The sequence below is a fragment of the Petromyzon marinus genome, chromosome 73, assembly GCF_048934315.1.
Source record: "Petromyzon marinus isolate PM22_M1 ecotype Great Lakes invasive population chromosome 73, UKy_Petmar_22M1.pri1.0, whole genome shotgun sequence".
Lineage (NCBI taxonomy): Eukaryota > Metazoa > Chordata > Hyperoartia > Petromyzontiformes > Petromyzontidae > Petromyzon > Petromyzon marinus.
Genome location: NC_133739.1, coordinates 8,489,978 through 8,507,822, shown reverse-complemented (window position 1 = coordinate 8,507,822; position 17,845 = coordinate 8,489,978). Strand labels below are relative to the sequence as shown.

The 17,845-nt window shown below is 46.7% G+C and overlaps 2 protein-coding genes across 2 annotated transcripts in view; both read left to right on the top strand.

The window, feature by feature from the left end:
- LOC142907016 (uncharacterized) overlaps positions 1-17,845 on the top strand; it is a 167,470-nt gene that overhangs the window by 73,384 nt on the left and 76,241 nt on the right. The gene's annotated exons all lie outside the window — the stretch shown is intronic.
- LOC142907018 (uncharacterized) lies at positions 676-17,726 on the top strand. The gene is made up of 4 exons (XM_076055949.1): positions 676-779; positions 1,108-1,176; positions 4,102-5,458; positions 15,206-17,726. The coding sequence occupies exons 3-4, from the start codon at positions 4,130-4,132 to the stop codon at positions 16,334-16,336; spliced, it is 2,460 nt and encodes an 819-aa protein (XP_075912064.1). The 5' UTR covers positions 676-779; positions 1,108-1,176; positions 4,102-4,129; the 3' UTR covers positions 16,337-17,726.

Below are 17,845 nucleotides of genomic sequence, written 5' to 3'. Positions count from 1 at the left end.
ACACACACACAGTATACAAACACACACAGTGTACAAACACACACACAGTGTACACACACACACAGTGTACACACACACAGTGTACACACACACAGTGTACATACACACACTGTACAAACACAGTGTACACACACAGTGTGTCCATACACAGTGTACACACACACAATGTACACACACAGTGTACACACAGTGTAAACACACAGTGTACACACAGTGTACACAAACACACACAGTGTATACACACAGTATACACACACAGTGTACACAAACACACAGTGTACACACACACATAGTGTGCACACTCACACAGTGTACACACACACACAGTGTACACACACACACAGTGTACACACACCCAAGGGGTCTCTGTTCAAGGGAGGGAGCAATGGAAAATGAATGTAAATCAACTTAAACTCCAACACCTCTCTGTGACGTCACCACTTAGCATTACCTTAACAGCGTGAAACGACAGGGGGAGGTGTACCTCTCTAGTGACGTCATGTCACCAAGGTGTTCACCCCACCCCGACCAAGGCGCCCTTGAACGTGACGTCACCTCTGCCTGGGTCGCCGTTTACTGTTCATGTAGAATCCATATATGGGCATGGCCACGCACAGTGACTGGCGGTTCATTAACATAATCTATTCACGTACGGAGGCGCTCATTGTGGGAGGGGAGTGTTATCGTTCTCCACAAGTGACGTCATGTCACCTCTTGCTGACGCGTGACATCACGAGATAACAGGAAGCTGCTGCTCCGCCCGTGCACTGAAATCCGAGGTGAGAAATTCTCATCGCGGTTGTGGTGGTGGTTGTTGTGGTGGTTGTTGTTGTGGTGGTTGTGGTTGTTGTTTACCGAGGTAGAGCCTCGCTCTCTCTCGTAGCGATGTCAATTGAGTAGCAGCGAGCATGGAAGCGATGTCCAGGTTGCAACTTTACAGCGCGGGGCCTAGCCACGTGGGGCCTTGCCTCCTGCCCTCGCCTGATCGCGTTTGCTTCAATTGTCTCGCTTAAGTTTAATTTGTCTTCAGGCGGCTCGCCGCTTTGTCACTTTGTTTTACTTTTAAATATTCACAAGGTTTTTATTTATTTTTATTTTTTACACCAGGCCAAGCCCGCTTGAGCTGCTGTACCGCTTTTAGTTTTCAGAAGCGACCTGCCCACAACACAACACAAGGTGAGGCTCCTCAACAGCGTGGCGGTGTTCACTCTGGATGTGTGGCGGTGTTCACTCTGGACGCGTGGCGGTGTTCACTCTGGACGCGTGGCGGTGTTCACTCTGGACGCGTGGCGGTGTTCACTCTGGACGCGTGGCGGTGTTCACTCTGGACGCGTGGCGGTGTTCACTCTACTTGGTGGAGTGAGGAAGCATGAATTCTGAGCAGGTGAAGGTGGCCAGGCATGGGTCTGGACACACCACCACCTGTGAACCATGCCAGTGCGTGACAGTGGTGGAGCCAGTGGGGGTGGGGTAGGCACGTGCCCCCCAACGATCCGATCGAAATCTCTAATTTCGATAGGATCATTGGGGCTTATTAGTGACTAGCTTCACTACCCGGCTTCGCCCGGGACTTGGATTCTTGTCTTGGATAAATTTCATATCCCTTATATTTCACTGAAAAACCCTTAAAAATGTTGATGCTTGCGAGAAAGAAAAAAGGCGAAACAAATCAAGTTACCTAAATCGGATGTTTTCACTCAAGGAAATTTAACCTTAATCCACTTCTACGCAAGGTCGATTTTGGCCACTCGGGAAGGGAATAATGACGTGGTGAGCTGAAAATAGTCGCGTTCACTTAGAAATTCCAAACGGCATAAGCTGTGAAAATTTCACGACGCCAGAGCTCAGCGTTGGAGAGGTTTTTTGCTGCTTCACACAAACAAACAGATGTAATGTTTTGCTTCATATTTAAGATAGCAGTTCTACCCGTTCTTCGCACGGAGGATATGTATTGAAACTCCGAGAAACCAATGGCTTCATTGGCCAGGAGCGAAGCGCCATCTAAAATCTCCCGGCACGCTGTTAACAGCCCTATCTGTGCTGCCAAATACATCTTTCCCTGGGTGTTCTTCCCTGTGTATGTATCTCTGCTGCCTTGTACCTCGTATCTGTTCACTCTGTCAATGCTGGTTTGTTCAACCCGGAGGATGAACACGAAATTTAGCAGTCTTCTGAAATTCGTGGTCTACCAGGCAAGTGTCTAACTGTGTTGTTGGCCTACTGGTTTTGCATCACGTAATTTTTCTTAGGTTTTGTTGAGTTCTCGTCTCTCATCTTCTTGTTGTATTTGCCTCCGTGCAGTTTAACGCTCTCTATGTGTTGCGTTGATGTCACCCTATGTGCTCCCTCGCTATTTGTTTTTAACACCTGATGATGATCGCTTGTGTTGCGTTCGAAACGTCGTGATTTATTTTAATGTAATTTTATTATATTTCTACATATGGGACTTTACCGAAAAAAACAATGAGTAATTTATGCATTCACGAAAGCTTCAATTCTATATTCATTGCAGAGCGCTTAACTCAGGTGTGTTGCGGGTTGACGCCACAAACTTCATGGTCATACAAAATACAAAAGTCTATTTTTATACTTTTTTCATTGTGCACGGTATGGAACCTACCGACATGCCAAATTTCAAGTGTGTAGTATGTCGGGAAGTATGCTAAACATTTCTAACAGACACACACACACGTATCCACACATTTCCATTTTATATATAGGCTAACTTTACTACCCGGCTTTGCCCGGGACTTTGATTCTTGTCTTGGATTAAAACACGGCCTTCGCGGAGTGTTGGGTGGGGGGGTGTGCGTGACGTCAGCAGGCACACTGCGTAACGATGCCGCATAGGGTGACATCTCAGATATGACGGCTATTTTAATACTTTGTGCATTGTGTCCAGTCTGGAAGCTACCCACATGCCAAATTTCAAGTTTGTGTTGCATGTCGGGAAGTATGCTGAACATTTCAAACAGACACACATTCACAAATTTCCCTTTTATAATTATAGATGAATCAGCATTGTGCAACCCCCACTGCCACCGCGTGACATATTATTACGTGCCAGGGACTCTATGAGAGGACAACAGTCCGTGTTCATAATTGGCAATAAGTAACGGCAAAGCAGTTACAAGGGACTCACAGAATTGTGCGCAGTTGCGTATACAGTACACGACTTCCCTGAAGGCAAACACCTTCAGCGAGCGCGATGCCTTTCACACGCGTCGAATTAAAAGCATAGGACAACTCCTTACTTAGTAACAACTCCTGACCAACAACTCCTTATTTACTAACAACTCCTGACTAACAACTCCTTACTTACTAACAACTCCTGACTAACAACTCCTTACTTCCTAACAACTCCTTACTAATAACTCCTTGCCAACAACTCCTTACTAACAACTCCTTACTAATATCTCCTTACTAACAACTTCTTACTTACTAACAACTCCTATCAATTTCATTGCTGAAAGGGGCTACCCCCCCCCTACCTGAATATCCTGGCTCTACCTCTGAGTGTGTGAAAGGGTCAAGTTTGTATTTGCAGTCAAGTCTATTAACTCTATTGAGCACGGAGGTTATATCAAAACAGTAGTTTATTTTTGTTTTCCTCTGCAACTCTTTGTAAGAATGTAGTCAGGAAGTTATCACAGCACACGTGCAGCTGAAGTCGGAACTGTTCATCCCAGCATTCAAGGACATCTGTGCCTGGCTTTCACACCTCTACGTTGCGATTGAACATTAATTTATGCATTTCTGCATAACACAAATAGTATTATTTTCAACACCCTTTGCTACGTCAGCTGAATTTAGCTTTCATAAATATTCCTTTTGAAGCAAGACATTCAAAATCATGTGCTCGGAGTTTTGGGTTAACGTTTATTTTGAAGATACGAGGGCTTCCAGGCACGTTTATGACCATTTGCCCTCTCATTGTGTGCCATAACAGCCCGTGTGATGAATTTGGGACACGTTTTCACTATAACATGAATATATGAATAAGTATAGACGTGTGAGTCACGTGTGACTGTATAAATGGATTCCTCTGTGCATCGATACTGACGTGTAGATGGTGTGGATATTCTTTTTGTCTGTCTGCAGCTGTCGCTTCCTCTGCAGAATTGGTCTGATGGAGCAAAGGCACTCGGCGCAGCTCGGTGCAAAAAGGCATCAATGCGACCGGTGTGCATACAGCACGGATAGTACTGCACATTTCACGTGGCACCAGAGAACCCACACGGGAGAGAAACCCTTCAAGTGCAATGTGTGTGGGAAGGCGTTTGCACAGTCACCAAATCTTTATGTACACCAGAGAACACACACGGGAGAGAAACCCTTCAAGTGCAGTGTGTGTGGGAAGGCGTTTGCACTGTCACCACATCTTCATGTACACCAGAGAACACACACGGGAGAGAAACCCTTCAAGTGCAGTGTGTGTGGGAAGGCGTTTTCACAGTCACCAAGTCTTCATGTACACCAGAGAACACACACGGGAGAGAAACCCTTCAAGTGCAGTGTGTGTGGGAAGGCGTTTGCACGTTCACCAAATCTTCATGTACACCAGAGAACACACATGGGAGAGAAACCCTTCAAGTGCAGTGTGTGTGGGAAGGCGTTTTCACATTCATCACATCTTCATGTACACCAGAGAACACACACGGGAGAGAAACCCTTCAAGTGCAGTGTGTGTGGGAAGGCGTTTTCACAGTCACCAAGTCTTCATGCACACCAGAGAACACACACGGGAGAGAAACCCTTCAAGTGCAGTGTGTGTGGGAAGGCGTTTTCACAGTCACAAAATCTTCATCTACACCAGAGAGCACACACGGGTGAGAAACCCTTCAAGTGCAGTATGTGTGGGAAGGCGTTTTCACAGTCACCAAGTCTTCAAGTACACCTGAGAACACACACGGGAGAGAAACCCTTCAAGTGCAGTATGTGTGGGAAGGCGTTTTCACAGTCACCAAGTCTTCAAGTACACCTGAGAACACACACGGGAGAGAAACCCTTCAAGTGCAGTGTGTGTGGGAAGGCGTTTTCAAAGTCACCACATCTTCATGTACACCAGAGAACACACACGGGAGAGAAACCCTTCAAGTGCAGTGTGTGTGGGAAGGCGTTTTCACAGTCACAAAATCTTCATCTACACCAGAGAGCACACACGGGTGAGAAACCCTTCAAGTGCAGTATGTGTGGGAAGGCGTTTTCACAGTCACCAAGTCTTCAAGTACACCTGAGAACACACACAGGAGAGAAACCCTTCAAGTGCAGTATGTGTGGGAAGGCGTTTTCACAGTCACCAAGTCTTCAAGTACACCTGAGAACACACACGGGAGAGAAACCCTTCAAGTGCAGTGTGTGTGGGAAGGCGTTTTCAAAGTCACCACATCTTCATGTACACCAGAGAACACACACGGGAGAGAAACCCTTCAAGTGCAGTGTGTGTGGGAAGGCGTTTGTACAGTCATCACATCTTAATGTACACGAGAACACACGAGCATCAGAAGATCCACAAGGAGTGGAGTCTGAAATCAGCTTGTGAAAGTCAAAGTGCCGGAATGAGCCCATCCCTCATGAAACAAGAACCGGAAGAAAATCCCAGCTTGGACACTTTTAAAGGTATAGAGGTGAAATATGAAGAGGTGAAGGTGAAATGTGAAGAAGTGATGGTGAAGAGCGAAGAAGTGAGGGTAAAATGTGAAGATAAAGATTCAACTCCAAAATCAGACCTTCACATCGATGGAGGCAACGTGAAGCAGGAGGAGAATTCTGACTGTGAGGCAGAGCGAGGCAACTCCCAGCAGTTTGTGGAAGTGGAGGTGTGGGTGGACTTCCTCCGAGACAATACAAAGTCAAATGGAGACCTGGTAGATATGTAAGCTTGAGACGATGTCGCTCCAATAGATGCACCTTTGTCACAGGCCTTTAATGACAAGAATGTGAAGTTGAACACTCAATTCCTAGGTTCAACCTGCAGGGTCAGAGCGGCCAGTCTTTGTGGACCTGTGGGTTGCGTAGATCTCTAACCATGAGCGAGAGCCAATAAGCTTCCAAGCAATCACAAGGTTCTAATAATTCAATTTATATGGTGCTTGCTTAATCGCCTCTGGCAATTTGGAGTGTTGTGTTATATCTCGTCTCAAACACTCGAAGAGCACCCCCAAGTAGCAGCTGCCCCTGTGTGCTACAAGATGGTGGCCCTGCACCGGCCTGCATGTGGACAAGAGCCTGTCAGTAGAGGGCGATGGTTGATGTGGCATCTCAGTTGTGGAGTTTGTAGGTGTAGGGGTGTTATGGGAAAGAAACACTCGGTGTGGGAAGGTGAGGCACAACCACACCTTGGTGGCTACAACCACGTCTGCTATGGCTCCACCCTCAGTGGGTTATGGGTATAAAGGGCGGGGAGCCAGAGAGCTCGGGGCAGTGTGTTGGGGCCAAGACTGAAGAGCCAGTGAAGAAGGAAGGCCTGCTAGGATAGACCCTGGGACTCCTGTGACCGCTGTCCTTTTCAGGGCCGGCACAGCAAGCCAGTGGTGCGGCCCCTGAGCCCCAGAGCCAGAGTCCTTTTAAGGGCCGGTCTGGTTGGTGGGGTGCCGAGATCTGTGTCTGACCAGGGCCAGATCAGATAGCCTCCTCTAGCGCCTATAGCTGGAGGAATCGGGAGCCTAGGCCTTAGGCTAGATAGCCTGGTGTTATCCCTGAGTGTATATGGGTGAAGGGGCCGCTGCCCCTTCCAGTGTGACCCCTTGTTCAATAAATAGTGCTGCCTCTACTCAACCGTCTCCGTGTCCTGGGAACCCACTACAGGAATGTTTAGAATAGGCTCAATTTTGACCGAGACGCCAGCATGCAATGGCCTACTCGTTTTTGAATGGCGCAATAGTATGTTGTACATACACTGTTAAGCGTATTTTTAAAAAAAATGCTTCTTGTTAGTACGATGTAACCTGATGGAGTATATTTCACTGCAGTAATTCAATTTTGTTAATATGCCTGTCAATAATTTAGAATGAATACTCGTCCGATTGTGTGCGTACATGTAACATTGTCTATAAATGTCAAACATTGAATAAGTGATGTTAGGACGAAGTGTGTGTTTTGGAAGTAACCTGTACAGATAACTCAGGTGAGACTCATTGTTCTTGTGATACAGGTCAAGGGTATTTTTGTGTTTTCAGGAAGCATCTCCCTCTGGAGCAACTCATTGTCTTTAAAATACGGAGCACACTCGGATCATTCATCAGTTACAAGGAATACCACTCAAAGGTTACACGTAAAGGAGATACATTCTCTACAACACGAATTATAATTTCGTATTACGTGTTGACGTTTATTTTGTCGAACTAGGACATGAAATGGTCCTTGCTGATTAACGTCTGGATGTTCACAACCAAGGGCTTGAAGCAAGCCTGACTGCCTGCGGTGTCCCTCACAAACATTTACGGCCTTGGGCCAGGAAAGTCACGGAAAAAATTGCACACGAACGACGTCTCCATGCAAGCACCCGGTGCTCCGTTTTGAAGTTTGAAAATGAAACAACTTTGAATTGTGTTATGTTTTCAATTAGATAATTGTATTTCTTCATTAAAAGCTTCTTCATTGAAAACAATATTTCGTCTTCTTGGTTCTTTCGGTAAAGTCACGTAGAATGGAAACAAAGTAATAAAACAAAATAACATTCTCACGACGTTTCGGCCACAACACAAGTAGCCTTCATCAGGTGAAGAAACAGGTCTGTCCAGAGGACAGCGCTTGAGTGAACACTGCCAAGCAAAGACCGCGTCTTTTTTTAAAGGTGTGTGGGCAGAGTTAATTAGCATATTACCCAGCCCCCACCTCCTCAGGAGCGGAGGAGGGTGGCGGCTGGGCACAGGAAAACACCAAAGCAGAGCAACTAAGGTGCGTTGCTCTGTCCTGTGCTGCACCATAACCATGTTATAAACTAGACTAATATACAATGCAATATTATACCTTCCAAGCTAAGAAACATGGCATAATATATCCATAGACAAATTCCACCTTTGAATTATACAATGCGTTACTTTACACTATATTTCGTGTGAAGTGTCTCTAGTCGTTAAGTGGATGGCCTTGCCGGGGGTTCGGTTCGATGCGGACTTTCACCTGGTTGGGATCGCGCGATCGAGACGAGGCGACACAGAGCTGCTGGCCGTGCGAGAAGACCGCCGTCTGCAGATCGATTCCAACGCGATCGAACGTCTGTCCCTGCGCCTCCGTCGTTCATGCAGGGGGCGCGTAGAGGTTTGCAGCGCCCCCTGCATGAAAACGACGGAACGTGCAGCGTTAGTCACAAAGTTGTGCGTAAGCGCCATGACAGGGCGCTGTCAGCTGACCTGCCACCACGTTCACGGGTCAGCAGGGGGCAGCCGAGAGAGAGAGCGAGGTGTGTAGGGGTCGACCAAAGTAAACCCCTGCCCCCCCCCCCGTGACCGGAGACTCACACCCCTGACCCCCCACCCGTCCCCTTAGGCCCCTTAAGATAAGACTTTCCAGAAGGTTCTGGGAGGGGGGGGGGGTGACCACGACCTGGGGATAAAAGGCCGGCCCTCTGGACGGGCCGAGGCAGTGTTCACCAACTCAAGCCTGAAGACATCCGAAGACCTGAAGACTGGACCAGCACCCGGGAACCCTCAACCGAGGCTCTTTTTAGAGCCGGGTTGTAGCGGACCAGAGGTGGCTCGGACACGCTGGGACCCTCCCCGAGCTCTAGCCAGAGCTGGGTTGTAGCGGACCAGAAGTGAGCTCCCGTACCCGGGCTGGCACGGGTCATCCAGTCCTCCTTTAACGCCGGGCTAAGGGATCCCGTGGGTAGCAGAGCCCGGATTGTGCAGGCTGCGGTAAAAGGGAGGCTGTCGCTCCCAGAGGCTATCGGGTGGAAGGGGCCGTACCCCTGTCGTGTTACAGCAGTGTGTAGAGCCGGGTTCGAAAGAGTTGTTATAATAAACGCGTTGCCTCAACCAGACGTCTCCGTGTGATTAGTTAAGGACACAACACTTGTATAACAGAGAATAGCCAGTGGGTTTTCAAAGTACCTTCGTCTTACAGAAATCAATTTCGCGGGAGCCCACCGCATTAAAACGATGCTCAGCTGAACAGGGCGAGCCACGTTGGGGGGTAAGGGGGGGGGGGTCACCTTATCTTTGTCACGTGCCGTAGCTCACGTGACTTCTGCCGCGACAATGTCTGGATGTTTTCGCCTGAGGACGACCGCTGGTGTTGCGATCGAAACGTCGCGATTCCTGTTTTTTCTTCGTTTTTTTCTACCTGCGTGAATTTACCGAAAGAACCAAAGGATATGAAAGACGTCTTGTCTGCTGAGCTTGTTCATATCCGTGTACATCGATGTCCCACATTGCTTACACGGACACACCACACACAATGAAATAAATAGAAACTAGGACGACTTAATTCCGGGGATGGGCAAAGATTGAGGAATCTCTTTCAATGGAGCGAGTTAAGTTTGTGTTCGATTCAACATCTCTCTGTCCGTCTGTGTCTCTGTTCCCCTCTGTGTCTCTCTCTCGCTGACTGTGTCTCTGTATCTTGCATTCTGTTTTCCTCTTGTCTGTGTCTGTCCACCTCTCTCTTGTCAGTCTCTGTGTGTGTCTCTATCAGCGTCTTTCCACCTGTATTCAACTACCGCCAGTAGCAACATGCGCCCGTTCAACTTTCACGGGCCCACGACTGCACGCGACTCAAACTTGCTCCGAGTCTCTGTGTGTACGTTGAACTTCTTTCGCACCGTACGTAGCCGACCATGCTAATCTGTGGGTCTCTCTGTGTGTGAGTCTCTGTGTGTGCGTTGAACTTCTTTCACACCGTACGTAGCCAACCATGCTAATCTGAGGGTCTCTCTGTGTGTGAGTCTCTGTGTGTATCTGGAACTTATTTCGCACCGTACGTAGCCGAACCTGCACAGGAGGAGCGGCTGGTATCTGTGGAGTTGTTGGCTGGGTACCATCTGTCGGCGGGAGCGAGAGACGATGAAAGCTCCCAAGCATTTCACTACGTTACCAACATCATTTTTGCACTCATAAGTCGCTTGCCTAATTGTGTGTTTCGTATCGAATCTCATCTCAAACAATCGAAGGACGCCTCCCCCTAAGTGGCAGCTGCCCCTGTGTGGCACAAGGTGCCCTGCACCGGCCTGCACGTGGACATGAGTCTGTCGGTAGGGGGCGATCATTGACGCGCCATCTCCGTTGTGTAGTTTCTGGATAATGTTTGGAATTGCCACAATTTTGACCGTGACACCGACATGCAATGACCTGTGCGTCGTGAATGACACAACGCTATGTTTTTACATCTGCCGTGAAGCAGACTGCGCACATTGTGGTGAATGTTACTGGAGTAGCCAGGTGTGCCTGTCGGATTTGAACCTTGAACCTCTGCAATAAATAGAGAATGCGCTACCATATTGTTGGTTCTTTCGGTAAAGTCACGTAAATAGAACACAAAAATAAAGATAGAAAAAGCGTTATTTTTATTTAAATTGCCATTATTTTTTTCTTTAATGTAACATTTTTTTTATTTACGTGCCTTTACCGAAAGAACCCAAGAATATTAATTCCTGCCAGTCACGAAAGTTTTAAGTCAAAATAGAATGCACCACCAACTCGGCTCGCGTCAATCTGCGTGGAGGCGTGGGGGAGCCTGAGAGAGTTTCTCACCGGCGCAGAACTTCCATGCAGAGGGCTCCACGCAGCTTCGTGTGGAGCGACAGGCCAGGTAGCTCCCACACAGCGTGGCGCAGCTGATTAACATTTATATTGTTGGTTCTTTCGGTAAAGTCACGTAGATAGAAAATAACAAAAAAATTGGAAAATAATGAATTGAAGAAAAGTTGCCATTTGTCGACTGAGATGACCGTGCCCACCACAGTGTACACACACATAGTGTACACACACACACAGTGTACACACACACACAGTGTACACACACACACAGTGTACACACACACACAGTGTACACACACACACAGTGTACACACACACACAGTGTACACACACACAGTGTACACACACACAGTGTACACACACACACAGTGTACACACACACACTGTGTACACAAACACACAGTGTACACACACACAGTATGTACACACACACAGTGTACACAGACACACAGTGTGTACAAACAAAGTGCACACACACAGTGTAAACACACACACAGTGTGTACACACACACACAGTGTACACACACACAGTGTACAAACACACAGTGTACAAACACGCACACAGTGTACAAACACACACGCAGTATGCACACACAGTGTACACACACAGTGTACACACACACAGTGTACACACACATAGTGTGTGTACACACACACAGTGTACACACACATAGTGTGTGTACACACACACACACAGTGTACACACACAGTGTACACACACAGTGTGTACACACACATAGTGTACAGAAACACACACAGTGTACACACACAGTGTACACACACACACAGTGTACACACACAGTGTGTACACACACACAGTGTACACAAACACAGTGTACACACACACTGTACACACACACACTGTACACACACACAGTGTACACACACACACAGTGTACACACACACACAGTGTACACACACACTCAAGGGGTCTCTGTTCAAGGGAGGGAGCTATGAAAAATGAATCTAAATCAACTTCAACTTCAACCCCTCTCTCTGACGTCACCAATCACCATAACCTCATTGGCGTGAAAAGCCAGGGGGATGTGTAACTCGCTAGTGACGTCATGTCACCAAGGTGTTCACCCCACCCCGTCCAAGGCGCCCTTGAACGTGACGTCCCCTCTGCATGGGTCGCCGCCGTTTTCTGTGCAATTAGAATCATATTTGGGCAAGGCCACGCCCAATGACTGACGCCTCATTAACATAATCTTCACGTACGGAGGCGCTCATTGTGGGAGGTGAGTGTTATCGTTCCCCACAAGTGACGTCATGGCACCTCTTGCTGCCGCGTGACGTCACGAGATAACAGGAAGCTGCTGCTCCGCCCGTGCACTGAAATCCGAGGTGAGAAATTCTCATCGCGGTTGTGGTGGTTGTTGTGATGGTGGTGGTAGTTGTTGTTGTTGTTTACCGAGGTAGAGCCTCGCTCTCTCTCTCGTAGGGATGTCAATTGAGTAGCAGCGAGCATGGAAGCGATGTCCAGGTTGTAACTTTACAGCGCGGGGCCTAGCCACGTGGGGCCTTGCCTCCTGCCCTCGCCTGATCGCGTTTGCTTCAATTATCTCGCTTAAGTTTAATTTGTCTTCAGGCGGCTCGCCACTTTGTCACTTTGTTTTACTTTTAAATATTCACCCAGTTTTTATTTATTTTATTTTTTACACCAGGCCAAGCCCGCTTGAGCTGCTGTTCCGCTTTTTGTTTTCAGAAGCGGCCTGCCCACAACACAACACAAGGTGAGGCTCCTCAACAGCGTGGCGGTGTTCACTCTGGACGCGTGGCGGTGTTCACTCTGGACACGTGGCGGTGTTCACTCTGGACGCGTGGCGGTGTTCACTCTGGACGCGTGGCGGTGTTCACTCTACTTGGTGGAGTGAGGAAGCATGAATTCTGAGCAGGTGAAGGTGGCCAGGCGTTGGTCTGGACACACCACCACCTGTGAACCGTGCCAGTGCGTGACAGTGGTGGAGCCAGTGGGGGTGGGGTAGGCACGTGCCCCCCAACGATCCGATCGAAATCCCTAATTTCGATTGGCTCATTGGGGTTTATTAGTAACTAGCTTCACTACCCGGCTTCGCCCGGGACTTGGATTCTTGTCTTGGATACAGTTCATATCCCTTATATTTCACTGAAAAACCCTTAAAAATGTTGATGCTTGCGAGAAAGAAAAATGGCGAAACAAATCAAGTTACCTAAATCGGATGTTTTAACTTGAGGAAATTTAACCTTAATCCACTTCTACGCAAGGTCGATTTTGGCCACTCGGGAAGGGAATAATGACGTGGTGAGCTGAAAATAGTCGCGTTCACTTAGAAATTCCAAACGGCATAAGCTGTGAAAATTTCACGACGCCAGAGCTCAGTGTTGGAGAGGTTTTTGCTGCTTCACACAAACAAACAGATGTAATGTTCTGCTTCATATTTAAGATAGCAGTTCTACCCGTTCTTCGCACGGAGGATATGTATTGAAACTCCGAGAAACCAATGGCTTCATTTGACCAGGAGCGAAGCGCCACCTAAAATCTCCCGGCATGCTGTTAACAGCTCTATCTTTGCTGCCAAATACATCTTTCCCTGGATGTTCTTCCCTGTGTATGTATCTCTGCTGCCTTGTACCTCGTATCTCTTCACTCTGTCTATGCTGGTTTGTTCAACCCGGAGGATGAACACGAAATTTAGCAGTCTTCTGAAATTCGTGGTCTACCATGGAAGTGTATAACTGTGTTGTTGTCCTACTGGTTTTGCATCACGTAATTTTTCTTAGGTTTTGTTGAGTTCTCGTCTCTCATCTTCTTGTTGTATTTGCCTCCTTGCAGTTTAACGCTCTCTATGTGTTGCGTTGATGTCACCCTATGTGCTCCCTCGCTATTTGTTTTTAACACCTGATGATGATCGCTTGTGTTGCGTTCGAAACGTCGTGATTTATTTTAATATAATTTTATTATATTTCTACATACGGGACTTTACCGAAAAAACCAATGAGTAATTTATGCATTCACGAAAGCTTCAATTCTATATTCATTGCAGAGCGCTTAACTCAGGTGTGTTGCGGGTTGACGCCACAAACTTCATGGTCATACAAAATACAAATGTCTATTTTTATACTTTTTTTCATTGTGCACGGTATGGAACCTACCCACATGCCAAATTTCAAGTGTGTAGTATGTCGGGAAGTATGCTAAACATTTCGAACAGACACACACACACGTATCCACACATTTCCCTTTTATATATAGGCTACGTTTACTACCCGGCTTTGCCCGGGACTTTGATTCTTGTCTTGGATTAAAACACGGCCTTCGCGGAGTGTTGGTGGGGGGGTATGCGTGACGTCAGCAGGCACACTGCGTTACGATGCCGCATAGGGTGACATCTCAGATATGATGGCTATTTTAATACTTTGTGCATTGTGTCCAGTCTGGAAGCTACCCACGTGCCAAATTTCCAGTTTGTGTTGCATGTCGGGAAGTATGCTGAACATTTAAAGATGAATCAGCATTTTGCAACCCCCACTGCCACCGCGTGACGTATTATTACGTGCCAGGGACTCTATGAGAGGACAACAGTCCGTGTTCATAATTGGCAATAAGTAACGGCAAAGCAGTTACAAGCGACTCACAGAATTGTGCCCAGTTGTGTATACAGTACACGACTTCCCTGAAGGCAAACACCTTCAGCGAGCGCGATGCCTTTCACAGGCGTCGAATTAAAAGCATAGGACAACTCCTTACTTAGTAACAACTCCTGACTAACAACTCCTTACTTCCTAACAACTCCTTACTAATAACTCCTTACCAACAACTCCTTACCAACAACTCCTTATCCTATCATTTTTCATTGCTGAAAGGCGCTACCCCCCCTACCTGAATATCCTGGCTCTACCTCTGAGTGTGTGAAAGGGTCAAGTTTGTATTTGCAGTAAAGTCTATTAACTCTATTGGGCACGGAGGTTATATTAAAATAGTAGTTTATTTTTGTTTTCATCTGCAACTCTTTGCAAGCATGTAGTCAGGAAGTTATCACAGCACACGTGCAGCTGAAGTCGGAACTGTTCATCCCAGCATTCAAGGACATCTGTGCCTGGCTTTCACACCTCTAAGTTGCGATTGAACATTCATTTATGCATGTCTGCATAACACAAGTAGTATTATTTTCAACACCCTTTGCTATGTCAGCTGAATTTAGCTTTCATAAATATTCCTTTGGAAGCCAGACAGCCGAAATTGTGTGCTCGGGAGTTTTGGGTTAACATTCATTTTGAAGATACGAGGGCTTCCAGGCACGTTTATGACCATTTGCCCTCTAATTGTGTGCCATAACAGCCCGTGTGATGAATTTGGGACACGTTTTCACTATAACATGAATATATGAATAAGTATAGACGTGTGAGTCACGTGTGACTGTATGAATGCATTCCTCTGTGCATCGATACTGACGTGTAGATGGTGTGGATATTCTTTTTTTCTGTCTGCAGCTGTCGCTTCCTCTCCAGGATTGGTCTGATGGAGCAAAGGCACTCGGCGCGGCTCGGTGCATATGGCACGGATCGTCCTGCACATTTGAAATGGCACCAGAGAACCCACACGGGAGAGAAATCCTTCAAGTGCAGTGTGTGTGGGAAGGCGTTTGCACAGTCATCAAATCTTAATGTACACCAGAGAACCCACACGGGAGAGAAACCCTTCAAGTGCATTGTGTGTGGGAAGGCGTTTGCACAGTCACCAAATCTTCATGTACACCAGAGAACCCACACGGGAGAGAAACCCTTCAAGTGCAGTGTGTGTGGGAAGGCGTTTTCAGATTCATCTCCTCTTGTAGCACACCGGAGAACACACACAGGAGAGAAACCCTTCAAGTGCAGTGTGTGTGGGAAGGCGTTTGCACAGTCACCAAGTCTTCATGTACACCAGAGAACACACACAGGAGAGAAACCCTTCAAGTGCAGTGTGTGTGGGAAGGCGTTTGCACATTCAGCAAGTCTTCATATACACCAGAGATCACACACGGGAGATAAACCCTTCAAGTGCAGTGTGTGTGGGAAGGCGTTTGCACAGTCACCAAGTCTTAATGTACACCAGAGAACACACACAGGAGAGAAACCCTTCAAGTGCAGTGTATGTGGGAAGGCGTTTGCACATTCATCAAGTCTTCATGTACACCAGAGAACACACACAGGAGAGAAACCCTTCAAATGCGGTGTGTGTGGGAAGGCGTTTGCACAGTCACCACATCTTCATGTACACCAGAGAACACACAAGCATCAGAAGGTCCACAAGGAGTGGAATCTGAAATCAGCTTGTGAAAGTCAAAGTGCCGCAATGAGCCCATACCTCATGAAACAAGAACCGGAAGAAAATCCCAGCTTGGACACTTTTAAAGGTATCGAGGTGAAATATGAAGAGGTGAAGGTGAAATGTGAAGAAGTGATGGTGAAGAGCGAAGAAGTGAGGGTAAAATGTGAAGATGAAGATTCAACTCCAAAATCGGACCTTCACATCAATGGAGGCAACGTGAAGCAGGAGGAGAATTCTGACTGTGAGGCAGAGCGAGGCAACTCCCAGCAGTTTGTGGAAGTGGAGGTGTGGGTGGACTTCCTCCGAGACAATACAAAGTCAAATGGAGACCCGGTAGATATGTAAGCTTGAGACGATGTCGCTACCAATAGATGCACCTTTGTCACAGGCCTTTAATGACAAGAATGAGAAGTTGAACACTCAATTCCTAGGTTCAACCTGCAGGGTCAGAGCGGCCAGTCTTTGTGGACCTGTGGGTTTGCGTAGATCTCTAACCATGAGCGAGAGCCAATAAGCTCCCAAGCTTTCACAAGGTTCTAACAAGTCCATTTATATGGTGCTTGCTTAATCGCCTCTGGCAATTCAGAGTTTTGTATCGTATCTCGTCTCAAACACTCGAAGAGCACCCCCAAGTAGCAGCTGCCCCTGTGTGGTACAAGGTGGTGGCCCTGCACCGGCCTGCATGTGGACAAGAACCTGTCAGTAGGGGGCGATGGTTGATGTGGAATCTCAGTTGTGGAGTTTGTAGGTAACGTTTAGAATTTGATAAATTTTCACCCAGACGCCAGCATGCAATGGCCTACTCGTTTTTAAATGGCGCAATAGTATGTTGTACATACACTGTTAAGCGTATTTGTAAAAAAATAGCTTGTTAGTACGATATAACCTGATGCAGTATATTTCACTGCAGTAATTCAATTTTGTTAATATGCCTGTCAATAATTGAGAATTGTTGTATATGAGCCTTTTCCAAAATTGATATTAACAATAATATTTGCCGTTATATATATTTTTTTAAACGATAAAAATTAATCAATAAAACCCGTAAGCCAGGCACATGAAAAACCAGATGTCGATCATAAACAGGCCATTAATAAATAAATAATAAAACTCTCGAGGCGAGGATGTTAGCAGCTATCTGCGAAGATCTCCAGATGAACAAGAGTTTGATGGGCCCTAAGGGAGGTCACCCAGAGGGAGCCCTCCGCAAGCCAGAAACGAGGACGCCCACGGGTTAAACCATATTTTTTTTTCCCTTTGTCATTAAAACAACGGTTAAAATTTAAAATGCAATAACAAGAATAAGCTAAAGTTAGCGGTCCTCGCGCTCACTCCAATTAATACCAGGCCACCAGATACATCAGTGAATTATTATCCAATGATTAATTTGCTATCAAATGATTTTCACCTTTAATACTTTTACTGTTAAAACAAAGCTTGGAGACAAAATACAGAGTCACATTGAAGGTTTTTGAGAAGGAATGAGACAACGGGCAAACTTGCGAAAGAGTTTAAACAATATCCCAAGCAACCCCGACCACCTTTGTCTCTCGCAGCGTGGAGAAGCAGGAACCACACCTTATCACAAGGGGCCATCTGGAGCTAGCCAGACGGGTTAATGAGAAAACACACAACAGCCAGCGAACACGTTTTTCAGTTAAAGAAGTGGCTACACATCAGTCACACATAAAAGTAAGAATAACGAGTTCACCTTACACGACATTCCATTATAGAACCTTACAGAACCAAGGGATATACATTCCAACAATCAAGAAACGGACCTCTTAAACTCGGGATGAAAATTATTTTTCTTTTTAATAATTCCATCGTAACAATGCGAACCTCGGTAAACCG

Excerpts from the sequence above, each read along its gene's own strand:
- LOC142907018 (XM_076055949.1), top strand. The coding sequence starts at position 4,130 with ATGGAGCAAAGGCACTCGGCGCAGCTCGGTGCAAAAAGGCATCAATGC. Across the intron at positions 5,459-15,205 it reads GTGTGTGTGGGAAGGCGTTT|CAAAGGCACTCGGCGCGGCT; the intron begins GTACAGTCATCA and ends GGTCTGATGGAG.